Here is an 18,767-nt window from a genome sequence, read left to right as displayed (position 1 = left end):
CCTTCTCTGTTCTTTACCTAATTTCTGGGAGGCCTAGCTGACCTCGAATTCAGCTACCAAACTTCATTCCTTGATTTCCATTCTTAACAGATTAGGATGAGAATTTCTGCAATAAATTAGGAATAGGATTAGTATTTGTATTTCAATTCAAATAGGAGTTGGATCCTATATTTTAGGAATTTTTTGTGAGAAGGATTATCTCCTCGCTAGTGTTTATGTAAGTAGGAATTATGAATGAAGCAAGCAGAAATTAAACCAAAAATTCTACTATCCCTCTCAAGTTCAGGAAGCCAGTCAGTAGTCACCTCGAATCAACTAAATTATCTTTTTATTTTCCAGTTCACAAAAGTATTCTTAATATTAGGTATCTAGCAAACCATCTGCAAATGGATGAAAGTGCCCTTATTCAAGAACCTAAAAGGCTGAAGTTGAATGAAGAACAAGATATTGATGAGGACAGAAAAACTTACAATTTACCTGAGGAGACTTCAACACATACTTTCCTTACTTCCAATAATAGATGCTATAAGAACAGGCTTGCTTTCTAAAAGGTGGGAAAACTATGGACATGCATTCCCAATCTTGACTTTCAACAAAGGCTGCATTATGATAGAACACTTTTCTTGAATTTTGTGGAAAGAGTGCTTCTTCTTCATGTCTCTGACATAAAAAAGTTCACTCTCTATTTTCTAGTGCAACATGATGCATCTCGTGTTAATGCGTGGATCTCTGCTGCAGTAAAGCATAATGTTCAAGAGTTGCATATTCGCCTTTCCAACTTTCAAGAACCATTTTCATTGCCTCATTGCTTGTTTACTTGTGTGACACTAACAAACTTAGATCTTACTATGCCTTGTATCCTTAAACTTCCTCCTACAGTTTGTTTCTCAAAGCTCAAAATCTTAATTCTTTAGCTTTTCTGATGAGCACTCAACCCAACAGCTATTTTCTGGTTTTCCAGTCCTTGAGGAGTTGTGTTTAGATGATTGCCACTGGATGAATCTCAAGATTGTGAGTATTTGTGCTCCCAAGCTTTCTTCCTTGATGATACAAGAACCTTATAAGAAAATGCGGAGTGATTCGGATGGTTGTCAGGTCACGATTTTGGGAGTTAGTCTCGAAAGTTTTTACTACACTGGTGAATTCTTCAATGAATATTCTTTACATAAGTCAGCCTTACTTGTAGAGGCATACATTAATGTTTGTGGCCCTAAAACAAGACCAAGAGTAGTTGCTAACCGCATGCATACCCTTCTAATAGGGTTCTCTAATGCAAAAGAGATAATGCTTACAAGCTTTGCTGTTGAGGTATGCTTGCTTCTCTCTTCATAATTTCATTTTTAAATTTATAGTGTCGACATAATGGTGGAAATTAATCCCTCCTTTTCAATTGCTTGCATAAATATGTTATCATTTAATGGAAAAACTAGAGAATGTAACTTACGTTTGAAGAATATTCTTGTGGAGGAGAAAATGTTATGGCAGAGAAAGTGTTGATTCCTGACCAATGAATCACATGTGGATTCAGCTACTTACATTTGAAATCATTTCATGAACTATATATAAGCAATTTCATCATATTCAAGACTTTTAACTTTTGCTTACAAGCTACAATCCAAATAACTTCCAGATGAAAAATCCCATATCCCTATCTTAACTTTAAAAATCTGCTATGTTATGGATCCCACATTTCCTTTAGTTTCAAAGATTATTTTCTTTTGGTGATTTAATAATTTGATTGTCAAGAAAATTATACGAATGATGAGACTTTTTTCTTTTTTAAATTAATGATGCTTGCAAAATCAAATGGTTTAAAATAAAATTGTAATTATATGAAATTTTATTTAATGGCGTACCCTAACCTCAACCATTCTCTTACCACTTGAGCCAAAGCCTAAGTGATCACTTAATGATTAATTGGAAATTACTTATATTTGGTAACTGTTTTTCCCCTTATTTTCTGTTTTCAAAAACAGTTTTCTATTTTTGAGACTAAAAAACTTATTTGGCAACTTAAAATGGACAGAAAACAAAAACTGTTCTTAAAACTCAATTTGTAAAGGAAACTGAAAACATGCAAAATGTTGTTTTCAGTCTCTAATTTTCAAAAGTTAATGAAACCATGCATTTAATTTAATGAATTTGTCTTATATAATGAGTTAACATTAGAGTTCAAATCCTAGTAACAACATATTTTAATATTTTCTATTTTTTTTCTTCAAAAAATTATTTTTTTAATTTCAACTAACCAAACATGTTTTTGATTTAAAGAATACAAGAAAATTGTTTTTTTTTTTTTATATTCCCAAAATCAAGTTTTTGAAAATAGAAAACAAAAATTATTACCAAACATAACCTAAGTTTTTATTTAATTCTTAGTTGTTGCTTATCTTACAACCTTTGGTCACACTTCAATACCATATTTGCATCCTTTCATAAATACATTTGTCATTTCTCTCTTGCCTTGTTGTTGTTTTTTTTTTTTTTTGCTAGGTTCCACAAAGTCTTAATTATGATGCATTGCTTTATACTATTGTTAGGCTCTAAGATATGCTGCAGAACTCCTGTCTCATATGCCCATGTTCAATAACCTGCTGGATTTGGATTTCATCGACGGGTCAATAAATATGACTCCATAGCACTGTTGAAGATATTGCAAGAATCTCCCAATCTTTAGACTCTGGAATTTAGTGAGGTAACTTCACCAGCACTACCATGATTACTTTCTTGTGTCTGTTCCATATTATTGTTGCGTTTTGCCATGATGATTAAAACATTTAATGTGCAATGATAAATTAGGGGGTCTCTATCCACAGATTGTGAAAAAGTTGATAGCATACTGGACCCAGTGCCTCCGTGTTTTTTGTCACAGCTAAAGTGCATTAAAGTTGATCATTATAATGGAGATGAAAAGGAGCTATCTGCAGTAAAGATTTTGCTCAAGAATGCAGTGGCCTTGGACAGGATAGTTATATCTTTTTCAAAGAATTTTGCAAGGGACTTGGAGAAGCGGGGCAAGATTTGTGAGCAGTTTTTGAAGCTTCCTAGAGGGTCAAAAAATTGTTAATGTGTTTTTAAAATGAGCTTTTTTTGAGCTTTTACACTCAGAAAAGCCTTTAATACTTATTTCTTGGAACATGTAAATGTATGGCTAGTTATTTCATTATACTTATTGTAAGGTTGAAATTTATCAACCATTGTGTTGGCTTTATTCCGTGTCAATTTGCTTGTAATTTAGTACTTAGAAACCCTGTATTTAGGTGGGATTCATGTAAGGATAGTGTGTGAGAGAGTGTGAAGAAATGCTTAAGAATGCGCAGCAAAGCAGGGACTCGCAGTTGGATCTCGCGGGTGGCTCGCGGCTTGCAAGCTGCCAGATGATGCACACGAGTGAAGCGTGCTGAGAAGGTAAACAGTCATGCCAGCTGTAGCACTACAGGACAAAAGGTCCAGTCTGGCCATTTTGTTTGCTCGCGACTTGAACTCGCTACTCAGTTAAGTCACGAGTTCAAGCCGCCAGCTAGTCCTGTTTGGGAAAATCTGACTCTTCGCTTTCCTTTCTCACCTCAGTATAAATACCCCTTATACCCATGAAATGGAGAGAGCTTCTAAAGAGAATTTTGAGAGAGAAACCCTAGAGAAAAACAAGATTGATTCATCCACAATCTTCATATAGAGACTCTTCAAATTCCTCTACTCTCTTCCTCTCCATTGTTACATCCTTGAGAGGTACATTACCAAAACCTTTTCTCACCATACCCAAATCTGTGAGAAGGTTGTTTGGTGCTTTGGGAAGCAGTTAAGAAGGGACAAATTTCGTATTGGTTGATGCTATGGGCTGTAGCGAAATCCGGTAAGCTAAAGAAGAAATAGGTTCGGCGTAACCTCGTTGGAGTAGGAGCTTGGAGGGCTTAGGTACACTGGGGAGATTAGGCTTGGAGGGTATTCTGTTGTCCATGTATCCCAACTACATTATTTAGTGGATTATTGACCGCTTGGAGGGCAGCAGAGAGGTTTTACGCCGAGGACTTCGGTTTCCTCTTCGATAACACATCGTTGTGTTGTCTTGTAATTGCATCTCTCTTCCCTTAATCTTTGCCATTTAATTTCTGCTGTGGATATGATTTTATTTGGTTTAGATTGTATTATCAATTCTGTTTTAGCTTGTCTATATTTTTCGCACGTACATTGTTTGTTTGTAAGCTTGAATTGGTAATTTGTTTTTTGGGGGTCTAAACGTTCAAGGGTGTTTTTACACATTTTTGAACTTTCACTTATTTCTACCTAAGTACCTAACCATGTTACTTGCTGTCATATGATGATCATTTGTGCTAGTTATTTCTCTTCCAGCAAGCTTATTCTGTGGAAGCTGAAAGGGCAATTTTTGAGAGATTTAATCCTAGAAGTACTGCTTCAACTCTTCTCTTTTGCTGTCCATATATCAATGCTACATCAACCTAAGATTTCTACATTCTATGGCACATAACAGGACTTTTGATGTAAACAAGTTGATGGTAGAATTTCAATGTCTCTAAACTTTTGGCCATTATATTGCAACCAAAACTTTCTTTTCCTTTCCCCTACTTAGTACAAAAAGAAAGGGGTTGAAAGCTTAATACTACATGTTGGAACCAAAAAAGCCTGCAGACAAGTGGTTGTGCTTATGCCATAACCAACTGTGCATGCAACAATTGATTATGCGGAGCAGTATATAAACTCACCCACCCTAACACACACACACACCCACCATGGGATACTGCCTAGACTGCCTTTTGCTATTTGTTATGTGCTATTTGTTAAAGTTCTGTACCTAAGTTTTGTCTCTTATATATATATATATAGGCCAAAATGGTCATATATCACTGTTTGAGAAAATATATATAATCTACCACTGTTTGCAAAAATTTAGCAATCTATCACCTTTTTAAAACTCGAAATTGAGTTTTCCATGGTACTCAAGTTTCATGGTAGATTGCTAAATATTTTGCAAATAGTGGTAGATCACAAAATATTTTCAAAAAAAAAAAGTGGTATTTGGCTATTTTAGCCTATATATATATAGGGAAAAATTTAGGTACAGTACTTTAAATACAATACTTTAAGTTCCATACTTAAATTTAAGTCACGTACCTATTTAACTAAAATCCCCAAACAACGTAAACTTAAAACACTTCCATCCATCTTTATTCCCTTGTGCTCATGTTTCAAACCACTCTTCAAAGTCAAACCACTCTGTCACACTCTCTCTTGTAATCAAGCTAATCCACCATCCCACCACCCAATACATCCACCAAAACCTCATCAACTTTATCATCATCACCACTCAAATCAACAATGCTAAAGACCATAATTGATTTCGCAAAACTGGAGTGAGTTGGATCTGATTTGTGACGAGAGGGAGTCAATTTCACTAAAGGGTCATGGCGGCCGATGGGTTTCGACTTAACTTAGTTCCAGAAGAAAGGGAAGGTGTAGATGAAGAAGATGAGGATGAAAAAGTGAGGAGCTTGACTCTCCATCATTTGTGGAGTGAACATCACATCTAGGTGCTTAGTGGGCTATACATTATTGTTTTACCTTCAATTTTGTATTTCTTTTGTTTTCATTTTCATAATGCTTTAGCAAAAGATCAATCTAATTTTCTATCTAGATGTAGACCTTGAGATCATATTTTTTTTTTGTGGAAAATGATATTCTAGATGTGGCTAAATGTGGACCTTGAGATCAATCTAAATATCTAATTTTCAATTTGTTTTTGTGGAAAACGATATTCTAGAAAAGTTGCCTGTGTTTTTCATTAAGTACATCCAAAATAAAAAAATAAATTGAAAACGTTTTTGTGGTTAAAAAAAAAAAAAAGCCCACAATGGTGAAAATCATTTTCCATTTTTAAAAAATAGTAGAAAACATATTTTGTAATTCAGTGTTACAACTCCTTTTATTCCTTTGTGAAGCCAATATTATCACCATAGGGAATATACACGATGTGGTCTCCAAAAACTACACAATTGATAGTATTTGGGCCCCAATTTATTTATATGTGGGCTATGTCATAATCGTACAGGTTGGGATCTAAATTTTTTTTGGTTTATCTCCTCCAAACCCCAATGCGAGAACCTCTCTCTGGTTTCCCTTAACTCCCCTGTGTTTTCCTGAAATTTCCTCTCTCCACTCTCCCTTCCCCCCCCCCCCCCCACCCCTATTTTTTCCAACACCTAACTTTGTGTGCTTTAGTCCCTTATATAGCCTCCTCTTAGTGGGTTGAAATTATTACCTTTCATTGGTTTCCACGCAATCCCATTTTCACCTCTAATCCCCAGAATAATCATGTCCTCTGAAAATTCTCTCAAAACTTGTTCCAGAAGCCGAATAGTGTTTGGCAGCGAAAGGCATTAACTATGATCTGTACCGACCTAAATCAGCCCTGTTCTCTTGTTGAATTCCCTTGGTCATCAATTTGCACTAGGCCCAACATGGTCCCAAAAGCAATACATTTTCCAATCGTTGTGATTAGATCTTAGCACGTCTACTAGTGAACTGGTCTTGGCCTAACAACAATGGGCCTTAGCTACCCGAACTGTCCTAGATCGCCTGGGCCGTTTTGGGTCACTTGGGCTTAAACCCTTACATATGGGCCGTTCGGGCCAGTTAGGCCCGAGCCCCTACACACGAAATTCTCAAATTTGTGAGATACAAAAATAAAGAAAAAATATGCACCAAAGAAAACAATTGCACAAGAAAATATTTATGTAATTCAGCAATTTGCCTACGTTCATGAAGCTACAATGATTTCACTATTTTCAAAGAAAAATATAAAATGTGGCAGTACAACTTTTCTCTTTTCAAACAACACATCAAACCCTAATTTGAAATAATAGTATTTATATCATACACATAAGCTAAAAACGGGCCAAATATTTTTTCCCTGAGAACTCTGACTTGGGCCAATATCGCGGACCAATATCGCGGACCAAGCCTCATAAAATCTTCAAAGCTACAAAACATTGGTACTTGTTGATTACAAGAGTCCATCCATAAAGGGGTCCATAGTACTTTCGCAAGCTGATCTTTATCCTCTCCGATTAACCATTAAAGAACTCACTTCACATGTTCAATGACAAGAAAAAATCAAGTCTTGTTGAATAATATATGGGCTTCACACATCTAAGTAATCAGCCCATATTAATGGGCCCAGACTCACCCAATCATTTTCACCAATGCGCTGATGTTTTCCATCGTTGGCCCATCAATCTTTGGAGGGAATTCTTCTCACTATTTCCCGCCATAAAAAAAACAAACAAACAAACCTATAAATATTAAATATATGTGAAAGAGATACCTCTTCAGTTTTCGTCCTCTCCATCTGAAAAATAAAACAAATTCCCATACCACAACGCTGTCGTTTCGTTCCTGCCAATGGCATAAACGGTAATTACCTTACCTAGTCATATCTTTTCTCTTCGTGTTTTTTTTTTTTTATTGATGAAAAAACAGTACTGTCTTTTATTCTTCCTTAAACATTGTTCTTTGAGGATTCTACTTCTGTGCTTTTGTTTTCTTGATCGATTATCTTGTCTTAACTTACCCTGGTAAAAAAAAATCAAATCAAATTGTATTTATTTAGGTGCTTGATTTTCCCTAAATCAAAAGTTTAATTAATAATTTACATACAATCTTTTAGGTGTGTTTTAAGTTTGCAACACTTATATGTGTGAGCATGTGCAAGATATTATATATCCTTGTAGATATAAAAAAAAGGGAAGAGGGTAAAAACAAAGAATCACTCAAGTTGATGGCCTTTGATCTGTTGAACAAAAGTGCACAATTCTGAATTTGTAGTTACTTTCTCAATTTTGGTAGCGGTAGAAATGTAATAGTCAATTCTAAAAATAGAATTTCGACTTTGAAAACTTGCAATTCATACCCTTGTCGTTAATTGACCCCAAAAAACTACGTCGTTTTGGATAGAAAATTGACATATTTGTAATAGTAGAGTGTGTAAATTGCAAGATTTGAAAGTCGAGGAACCTGATTTAGAAGTGATGCTAAACTGAGAGGGTGTAAAGTGCACTTTAGGTTTTTAGCCGAATGTAAATAATATCCACTCAAAATAATAATAATAATAATAATTGCATAATGGTCAAGATTCTGAAATTTTGAAAATATTGGAATAACTCATGTTATTAGCTGAATATTTGTATCTTACTTTGTTTCTACAAATTTTTCTACCACGTAATTTTTTACATATTTCTATAGCTAAAAATTTTTTTTTTTTTTTTTTTAACCAACTAACCATTTGAAAATGGATGGAAGTGGTCTTAATCAAAGTTCAAAAAAACATAAGCTAAATGAAGAACAAGGCATTGTTGATGGGAACAGCAAATGTTTAGAGAATTTACCTGAAGAGATTCTTCGATACATCATTTCCTTACTTCCAACAAATGATGCTGTTAGAACAAGCATACTTTGTAAGAAATGGGAATACCTATGGACTTCCATTCCAAATCTTGGTTTTAAAAGAGGATCAAAGGCTAAGAGAACACTTTTCATGAATTTTGTGGAGAGAGTGCTTCTTCTTCATGACTCCTCTGATATCAAACAATTCACCCTTTATTGTGATGTGCTACATGATGGCGATGCATCTCGTATAAAAGCATGGATCTCTTCTGCAATAAGGCATAATGTTCAAGAGTTGGTTTTCGACCTCAACATATCTGAAGAACAATTTTCATTGCCTCGTTGCTTGTTTACTTGCGTGACGCTGACAAAGTTACGATTTAATTTTGATATACCCTGTGAACTCAAACTTCCTCCTACAATTTATTTCACAAATCTCAAGCTCTTGACTGTTAGAAATGTTACATTTTCGGATGACTACTCAACCCAGAAGCTATTTTCTGGACTGCCAGTCCTTGAGGAAATGTTTTTAGAGGCCTGTATCTGGGTGAATCTCACAGCTGTGAGTATTTCTTCTCCTAAGCTTCATTGCCTGTGCATAATTGATGATGAGCGAAATTCGGATGATGAGGATGGTTGCCAGGTCATGATTTTTGGACCTGGCCTCAAAAGATTCACTTACTATGGTCCACTCTGCAATGACTATTGCTTAAATAACTCATGTTCACTAGAAAGGGTAGTGATTGATGTTTGTGACCCTGGTAAGACAGCAAGACAAGTTGCCTATCGCATGTATAGGCTCCTTAGTGGGCTTTCTACCGTTAAAAAACTAAAACTTTCTAGTGGTGCTGTTGAGGTATGTTTTCCTCTCTCTTTATAAAATTATATATTCAACGTCTAATGTGATTTATCAACTTAACAGCGGTATGATTTCCCCCTGCCACTTCTTTCACTCTGAAAATGCCTTGAACAAGTTATAAAATTAGACGATGAGGCTAATGTCAGCGTAGAGGCTTTAGCATCATACCAATCACATGTGACTGAGGAAACATTATGAAATGAAAGGCTTTACTTAGCAGTCATTTTTTAACGTTGATGCCACTTCACCTAGGTTTGACTGTCCATTTTATGGTTCCTACTTAATTTTGTGTTTCAAAAATGTTTTCCATTTGGTAATATATCCATTTTATTGTCAAGCAGATTATTTGAGAGTTGAGAATTTCAGTTTTGTGATGATACTACCAAAATCAGTGGTTAAAACTTGTTTAAGTGTAGTCTTATCTATATAAAAAATGCTGTATTTTCTTAACACCTGATATAATATAAGAGATCAAAGAAGGATTTATACTAATGATTCTCTTTTTTTCTTTTTTTTGGCCTTTTTTGAAAATATTTTTTAAGTAATATGACTAAAAGAATTTTAAATAGGTATGTCATTATAGAGGATTGTCTATATTCTCCTCTGGGCTTTGTCATTGATCAGATATTCTAAGTGCATTACTTTTTCTTTCTTTCATTTCCCCCAACACCCCTCTTTTAAATTATTTTTTTTCCTTGTTAATACTAAGTTATTTCATGCATTGCTTATCTCCTGATCATAATCCTAGCTCCACCACTGTACAGTCATGCTTGTATTTTTTTTTTTCTTGTTTGCTCTTTGCCACCAAAATCTATTTTAATCATGATGCATTTCATCACCTTTTTCTTAGGTTCTAAACTATGCTGCAGAACTCCTTCCCCATATTCCTATGTTCAATAATGTGATGCATTTGGAATTTGATGGTGGTCCAACATATCTTGATAGAGTGGCACTATCAAAGATACTGGAAAAATTTCCTTGTCTGAATACTCTTGAATTTCCTGAGGTAGCTTCACGTGCAATACAGTGTTTACTGTTGTGCTACTCTTCCGTATTGTTTTGATGTTGTTCTGTGATGGTTAAAACATTTGATTTATGATGAAAATTCAGGGGATCGATCTGTCTGTAAATTGTAAAAATGCTGATGGTATACTGGACCCAGTGCCTCCATGTTTCTTATCACACCTCAGGTGCATTGAAGTCTATTGTTATGCTGAAGTGCTGAACCAACTGTCTGCCATAAAAAATTTGCTCAAGAATGCGGTGGCCTTGGACAAGATAGTTATATCTTCCGATAACCATTTTGCACTGGACTTTGAGAAACAGTTGGTAGAGTTCCCCAGGGGATCAAAAACTTGTAAATTCATTATCTATTGAGCCTTTCTTGAGCTTTGACTCTCAGAAAGAGCCACTCATAAGTCTTCAATTCCTACTTTTTGGAACATCTTAAAGTACAACTTGTTATTTTACTGTACTTTGAACTTGAAAGACTTATTTTGCTCACTATCAGGACCTTCTACCTAGCCAGTATGGCAGTATCTACAACTTTTTGTCATGGTACGAGACTACAATTTGCAGCATGGAATGACCTTTAGTGACATTCACCACCGTCTTTTGGAAATCAAATGCAGTCTCTGATTGTTGGGTTTATATATAGTTCATTCATTCAATGTTTGGTCTTATATATCTTTTGTGGATGCATGATAGCATGAGTACTATGCTAATTGTTTCATTTGACAGACATATCATTTGCAAGTGTAGTGGCTGTTGAGACAACTCTTATGATTGTATGGTTGACATCATCTCATCAAGTACATGCATACTAATAATGTGGAACATAGTATATAATATGAAAACTTATACAATCAAACTATGAATACCATATTAATATTAGAACTTAGAAATTGTATATCCCCATATTGTTTTGATAAGAACACAATTATTTAACAAATATTTTAATTCTGTCTTGTATTTACTTAAAGAATAGTATATATTTAACTTTGAGAAATGGGATCTATATGTGTGCGCGCGCGCGAGCGTGTGTTTTTGGATTTAGGTGTATTTTTAATGTGCTTTTATTTTAGGGGAAAAAATGCACTAGGATCCAATTTTGTGCTCTTCATCATATTGTTGAAGGAAGCTCAGAAAGATCAATTTTTTTTTTTTTTGGAAAAATCTGAAGAATTACATGGTATCTTGTTAAATTGCTGCGTCAGTAAAACAGTCAGTGAAAACCATATAGGTAACAGGTTAATGTAAGGAAAGCTATATCTGCGCCCTTATCTTACTAGTTTTTGAGAAACTTATCTTACTAGTTTTAAAGGTGAAAGATATGCCACAAGAGAATCTTTAGTGCATTGAAAATGACTTTGAGAAATTTTGATGGCATTGTTTCTGACTGGGTGATTTACTTGGTAACAACGATATCAAGTTTGTCACAAAATGGTGTAATGTGGTAGCTTTGTCTAGTCAACAAAATGTTGCATTGTCCCAGAGTATGGAGAATTTGTTCTACGCTCCCATTCTTCAAGGCCTTAGAATATATCAAAAAAGAAAAAAAGAAATACTAATCTATATCTATATATATATTACTAAAAACTAAAGCATAGCATTTAATATTGCTATGCTCAAGATGAGTCATATCAGTTGTCATATTATTACCATTATTTTTCTTGAATTTGTCCTACAATTTATAATTAGTTTTCTTAAATTTAAAAATACTAATAAATAGAAAATAATTCCCAACTCTTTGTGTTCCACGGTTACAATTTTAGATGGCAACCCTTTGTGTTCCACAATTACAATTTTAAACAGCAACCCTTTGTATTCCACGGTTACAATCTCAAACAACAACCCTTCAACTTCCTAATCTATATCTATATATATATTACTAAAAACTAAAGCATAACATTTAATATTGCTATGCTCAGGATGAGCCATATCAACTGTCATATTATTACCATTATTTTTCTTGAATTTGTCCTATAATTTATAATTAGTTTTCTTAAATTTAAAAATACTAATAAATAGAAAATAATTCCCAACTCTTTGTGTTCCACGGTTACAATTTTAGATGGCAACCCTTTGTGTTCCACAGTTACAATTTTAAATAGCAACCCTTTGTATTCCACGGTTACAATCTCAAACAGCAACCCTTCAACTTCCTAATGCCAGACTCTGGCTTTCTAACCCATTCATCTCTTCCTTTCCTTACACTATATTAATACTGAAAAGCTGGATGATTCAATTTAGGTATCTCTAAATCTCAGTTACTCTTGGCCTCTATTCTTGTGGCTGCCTACATAATAGTTCAATGTAAGGATTAGATTAATAGTGTTGTTCTTTTTATTGCTTTTTTTTTTTTATAATTTTGTTACTACATCTTTCGTGTGGTGGGTCATATATTAGTTTTTATGTATTTAGGTTTGGTATTTTTACTGATATATTATTGTTGTTTCTATGTTTAAAATTGATTTGTTTTTTTTTTTTAATGTTTGAGACGGTAATATTATTGGTTTATATTGTGTAATTCGTGTGATAGAGTTTTAGTAGTTAGAAAATTGAATGAAAGAGTTTTAGTAGAATTCGTGCTTGCAGAAATTCAATTGAATGATGTAATCCGTGCCTGCAGAAATTCAATTTGCTAAGGTATTTTAGTAGTTATCAAATTGAATTATAGAGTTTAAAATTCAATACTATACTCAGAACATGATACTTCTCCTTTTTTCTTGGTCTCATTTAAGTGAATCCCTCCTTCATCATTGAAATCGATTCAAAATTCCTTCTATTAGCTTTGATTGTACTCTTTGCTATATCATAAAAGACTGTTTTTTGATATAATCTTTTTGTGGTAATTATCATCATTTTTTTTATGGTTGAATCAAAATAAGATTATGCTAGATCTGCATAATTAGTAGTTGTTGCATCTTCATCATTATCACAAGTTTAAGATAGAGATTATCCTCATCAATAGCTGCTGCGTCTTTTTCATTGCCAAACTTGATCATCTTGACAAACCTTTTATTTATCTGATTATACCATATGTATTTATTTACTTATGGATTCTATTTGATCGTAAGATTTTTATGTCTTTTGATATAAATTAACTAGTTGGTATGCTAGCCAAATCGCTTGCTTCTTCAGTTTTTTTAATCTTTTAGTTTGCCTCCAACACTATCGTTGTAGGGGCACGTTTTGGATCTTAAGCCCAACAAATAAAAGGATTAAGACCCAAAGAGCCCAACGCAATGAATTTATAAAGAATAGGCTTGAAACTAGACTTCAATGAGTTAGACAACAATCACAATTAGTTAAAGATGGCAAGAAAAACAAAGATAAACAGATCATGTGCAAAGTAAATCTTCCTCAGCCAAGTCCAAGGAGAATAGCCCTTATATATAACAATGTTTTTCTCTACAGATTCTCAAATGGATCCCCTTGTAATAGGGTCTTTCTTCCTTACATTCTCCTGTAGTGCTTCATCTCCACCCTCCACGTGTAGGTCAAGTTATTTGCTTTGATCATTGTCCTATCAGCACATTCCTAAAGTTTTTAGGGGTAGCTATAAAGCTGAATTTCACTGTTCAGGTATCACCTCCACATTAATGCATTTAATGCAGCTTTCTCTTATATATTTCTTAGCTTCCCTTTGTCATGTTCCCTCCTGATGTTTATCCTTACCAGTAGAATCATTCGGAGTGTTGTTCTTGATGGCAGATCAAACCTTCTGACCTCTGCTTTGCTTAGCCGATGAGGCACTTTTCCTCGGACTACCTCCCTGAACCTTCATGACCAAAATCTTTCCATACCTCACTAATTTGTATGTCTTAGCTAATGTTTAACTGTCATCGGACGATTAAATGTCCTCGGACAAGGCCCACGGCCCAATATACCATCATGGGCCTTTCATCCCTACAATCATAATTGGTTATCTCTTTAACGGCATGTTCTGTCTCCATTGCTATATATATTGTTTTGTAGGATCCAAGCAAGAAAGAGTTTGAGATGCTTGCTGTGTTATTCTCTCAAATTTTTTATAGCATGAACAATTTGCGGTATTGAAGTAATTACTAAATATTTTATATCAATAGTTATTTGTTAATAGGTGTTTGACAACTTTAGAATATGAAAAGTTTTAGGTTAAATGGGTAACAATTTTAATTTTGTTAATTTTTGCTTTCTAAATTACTAATAGTGATTTATCATGTTAAATTAGTAGTTTATTTGTATATTAATCAACTACAATGTTGTAATGTTATTTATTTTTTCTTTCTAATTTGTGAGGTTTAATTCAAATAATTTTAAATAAGTCCTCTAAAATCAAATTCAATACAAAAGAAATTTTGTTAGGGACTTTGTAAGGCTAAGGGGGGCTTGATGATAAAATAAGTTTTGGCCTCATATAATATACTTATATTGTGAGCTTTAGTTGCTACAAGTAGTATTGTAGTAATTGAGATATGAAACTCTAATGTAATACAAACAGCTAAGGATAACGACATTCACTAATATTTGCCATTTAATTTAAATGGTATTTTGCATAATTGCTTTGCATTCATTAGATTTCATTTTCAGTAATTTTCCCATTGTTAGGAACCTAGAGGTTCCTAATGGGGATGGGTATGAATTGTAGAGGGATTGACTTGATTCGAGGTAGTCACCCTCCATAGAGAAAGAGAGAGAGAGAGAGAGAGATGCACTAATGCACTAAGAAGTTGGTTTATTCTTCAATTGATATCTCATATTGGATTACAATCATGTATTTATAGGAGACTAGCTCTAATCTCATTGGCCCACGTGGCCTTATCCTATTGTAACTATTATTCCCCATGTGCATCAATAATTCCAACATGTGCTAAATGTGATTAACATGCTTGCAATTGTAACTAACTAACTAAATCTCAATACAACAATTATTATCTATATGCTTATAGCATTCCTAACATTAAACAAGAGATTGTAGCTCATCTTCCGTCAAATTCTCAAAAACCTCTTGCAATCTTGAGAGCTCTTCATTCATGGCCTTATTAGATTTAGCCAAGGTCTTGAATTTCTTTGAAATAGCCTTGTTAGATTCTGTCAAGGCCTTTAGCTTCTCTGAAACTTCATTCACCATTGGTCGTAAATCTTTCAAGATTTCTTGCTCATATTCATCTGTCTCAAGATTGACGGCTCTGATACCAAATGTTAGGAACCTAGAGGTTTCTAATGGGGATGGGTATGAATTGTAGGGGGATTGACTTGATTCGAGGTAGTCACCCTCCATAGAGAAAGAGAGAGATTAAGAGAGAGAGAGAGAGAATTGCACTAATGCACTAAGAAGTTGGTTTATTCTTCAATTGATATCTCATATTGGATTACAATCATGTATTTATAGGAGACTAGCTCTAATCTCATTGGCCCAAATGACCTTATTTTATTGTAACTATTATTCCCCATGTGCATTAATAATTCCAACATGTGCTAAATGTGATTAACATTGGTTCTATTATTCCCTATGTGTATTAATAATTCCAACAAGTGCTAAATGTGATCAACATGCTTGCAATTGTAACTAACTAACTAAATCTCAATACAACAATTATTATCTATATGCTTCTAGCATTCCTAACACCCGTACATCACACGGGTTAGCGACTAGTTTTAGATATAATAGCCAAGCTTTGATTTTGGGAATGAGCCTCCAAATCTCTGAAACCATTTAAGTCCAAAGCTCTGTAACCTAAAACCTATATTTGGTGATTCTATGACAGTTTTTAGCAAATTAAACTTTGGCAATGTAGATAGGGTTAGGGGCAACCAAGATAAAGGCTTATCATGGTGTAGAGAAAGCTCTTTTTCCCTTACTTTTATCCTGTGGGTTAATAACCAATTATATTTGGCATATATTAAACAAAGCACAAACCAATCTGGAGGAGTTCAAAAGTAGAAAGTAAAGTACATCACTTGGGGTAACAAGAGAGATGTGCGCCATGAGAGACCTGTGTGCCATGAGAACAAGGTATACAGCAACCTAGAGTCCAATTCTATTTCCACATTGGAGATTCCTAAAGTAAAGGCCAACTCCAACTCACCCTTTAGGGTCTATAATTTAATTTTCGCACTTGTAGAAAGGTGTATTTGTGTATGAGTATGCATGTAGAACACCCATGCTATGAGAAAGAAAATGCATATATTTGATGTATGAGACACCTTTTCTCTCAAATAAGGATTTCCACTTCCAACTTATACCATAGAATCATTGGATATGCGATGCCTAAAATCACTTCTATGCAGTGAGATCTATGTGTTATGGGAAGACCTATAAAGCAGCTCTTTAAAATTCTTCTTTCTATTACTACTTTTCTGTAGATGTTGTAGACTTGTAGTACATAATTCTATTTGACAAGAAATTGATTACCAATTCTGCTTTTTTTTTCCCCCTTAATACATCTTGCATTAATGCATGAATATTTGCAGTGCCATGTGAGGCATATGTTTCAAGTCTTTATGTCTTTGCCTTAAAAACATAAAAGAGCAAATTTTCTTGTTGAATATTGACACTAGAGTTTTAGATGTGTTGAGAATATGGTGACCATTTTGGCTACATTGTCTTTGTTTGTGTAGCTAGGGATCTTCTTGGTTAGGTAATTTGGAAATGATTCTGACACTGACAATCATTAAAGCTAAAGATAAGGTGTTTTACATATAGTGGGTATATATACATATAGAACCCAAATATTGTGAGAGACTTGCATATAATCACTGGGTCATTCTACGGTACCCCATATTTTTTGAGGGGTACGATACCCACTTAAATCTTAGTTATAGATTTCACATGTTTTAATCTGGTCCGTTTATTTAATTTTAATAAGATACCTACTACCAGTCATCTAGGTTTTCTATAAAACCCAAAAAAAAAAACATACAAGTTCTCCTTTTGTCAAGCGCTTGAGAGAGATCTCTAATTAACAGGTTCTTTTCTCTACCTGCCTCTCTCAAACCTTCATGGCTCTGCCTCCTTGAGTTCTATGTTTGGTATTCAAATCATGATTTTGATTTTTAATCCTTTTCCTATTTATTGATTGAAGTCACTAGAAAACCCTAGAAAGATCAAATCCTACACCTAAATGACCTTCGTTGAGTCTTGAAGAATGGTTAGATACTTTTTCTTTTACTTAATCATTTTAATTTAATTTTCAAGTTTGATTTTTACTCTTCCCTGATCTATTATTTGCTAAGTGGCACAATATGGTTTATATTCCCCTAATTGTTAATTCTTCATCTTCTTCTTCTTGGCAAAAATGGACTTTTGCCCCTTTCGTCCAAAAGATGTAGTAAATGCCCATGTTTTGAAACTATCTAATAAAATACCCCTGTTTTGAAACTCGATTTTATAAAAATGTTTTACATTGAAACTCGATTTTTAGAAAATCGAGTTATAGGCAATTAAACTTTAAAAAAAAAAAATTTATGGAACTCGAGTTCCATTTGAATTTTTCCAAATAACTCAATTTTCATCAAATCGAGTTTTACATTGAAACTCGATTTTCTAAAAATTGAGTTTCAAAACAGGGGCATTTTGCTACATCTTTTGGGCGAAAGGGGCAAATGCCCATTTTGGCCTCTTCTTTTTGATTCTTGGAGAAATCCTTTGAACCTTTCACATAGAAGGATCTCTCTTTGTTTGCATGTCCTTTTTTTTTTTTTTTTTTTCCGCTCTACTTTTCACTCACTTTAAATTCACTTTACTTTATTGAGGCACCCTATAAGATGTTACTTTTATTACTATGATTTGTAAATATCAAATATCATTTGTGGCTTCATAAGTAATTTCTATTGTTTTTTTATAATGTTAATTTCTATGCATAAATTTGGTTAAGGAAATTCTTGATGAGCAAAAGTAGTTTTTTCTGATTTGGTTTGGGTGCATAAAAAGGTCAGTATCACTTTGGTTGTTCTTCTTTCTTATTTTTGCAAACCCTTGATGGGTTTGTAAACTATTGAGAATAAAATCTTAAATTTAATAGGTGCTTATTTTGGGTCAAATCTTCCATTTAATTTGTGTTTGTTTTAGTCCAACTTGTATGTATTACTGTTTTTTTTATTTATCAGAATGTGTTATTTATTCATACACACTATAAAGTTTATAACTTTGTGTTATTTAAGTTGCAATGTTTTAGTGGGCATGCATGCTAGGTGTTTGAGAGAATGACTAAACATGTATACTTGCAATTAGCATGCTCTGTTTTTGTTTTGTTAAAAAATAAAAACTCTATGGTCATTGTGTGCTTTAGCATTTTTAAATTTCATTCAAGTAATATAGACCTTGAAAGAGATAGTGAACCCCATCTTTTGTTTTGATTTTAAACTAGTTCCTATCTAATCTTTAGGATGTCTTTGGTCTCCAAGTCAAGAATATTTCATCTAGGTCTTGCTATTTTTTGTTTTTGACTTTTAAAGATAATGAAAATTATTTATATTCCAAATTAATTTTTTTTTTCAAAAAATTACAAATTGGATGAAAAATATG

The 18,767-nt window shown here is 33.7% G+C and overlaps 1 protein-coding gene and 1 pseudogene across 1 annotated transcript; both read left to right on the top strand.

The window, feature by feature from the left end:
* The first annotated feature begins 386 nt into the window (after positions 1 to 386).
* LOC142634276 (F-box/FBD/LRR-repeat protein At5g56420-like) lies at positions 387 to 3,067 on the top strand (annotated as a pseudogene).
* Positions 3,068 to 8,302: 5,235 nt separating this feature from the next.
* Positions 8,303 to 10,801, top strand: LOC142633389 (F-box/LRR-repeat protein At4g14103-like). The gene is made up of 3 exons (XM_075807621.1): positions 8,303 to 9,253; positions 10,107 to 10,262; positions 10,367 to 10,801. The coding sequence occupies exons 1-3, from the start codon at positions 8,303 to 8,305 to the stop codon at positions 10,631 to 10,633; spliced, it is 1,374 nt and encodes a 457-aa protein (XP_075663736.1). The 3' UTR covers positions 10,634 to 10,801.
* Positions 10,802 to 18,767: the final 7,966 nt, after the last annotated feature.

Source organism: Castanea sativa, chromosome 5, assembly GCF_040712315.1.
Source record: "Castanea sativa cultivar Marrone di Chiusa Pesio chromosome 5, ASM4071231v1".
Classification (NCBI taxonomy): domain Eukaryota; kingdom Viridiplantae; phylum Streptophyta; class Magnoliopsida; order Fagales; family Fagaceae; genus Castanea; species Castanea sativa.
Note: the sequence above shows the minus strand (reverse complement) of the source record. Positions and strands in the feature narration are given on the sequence as shown.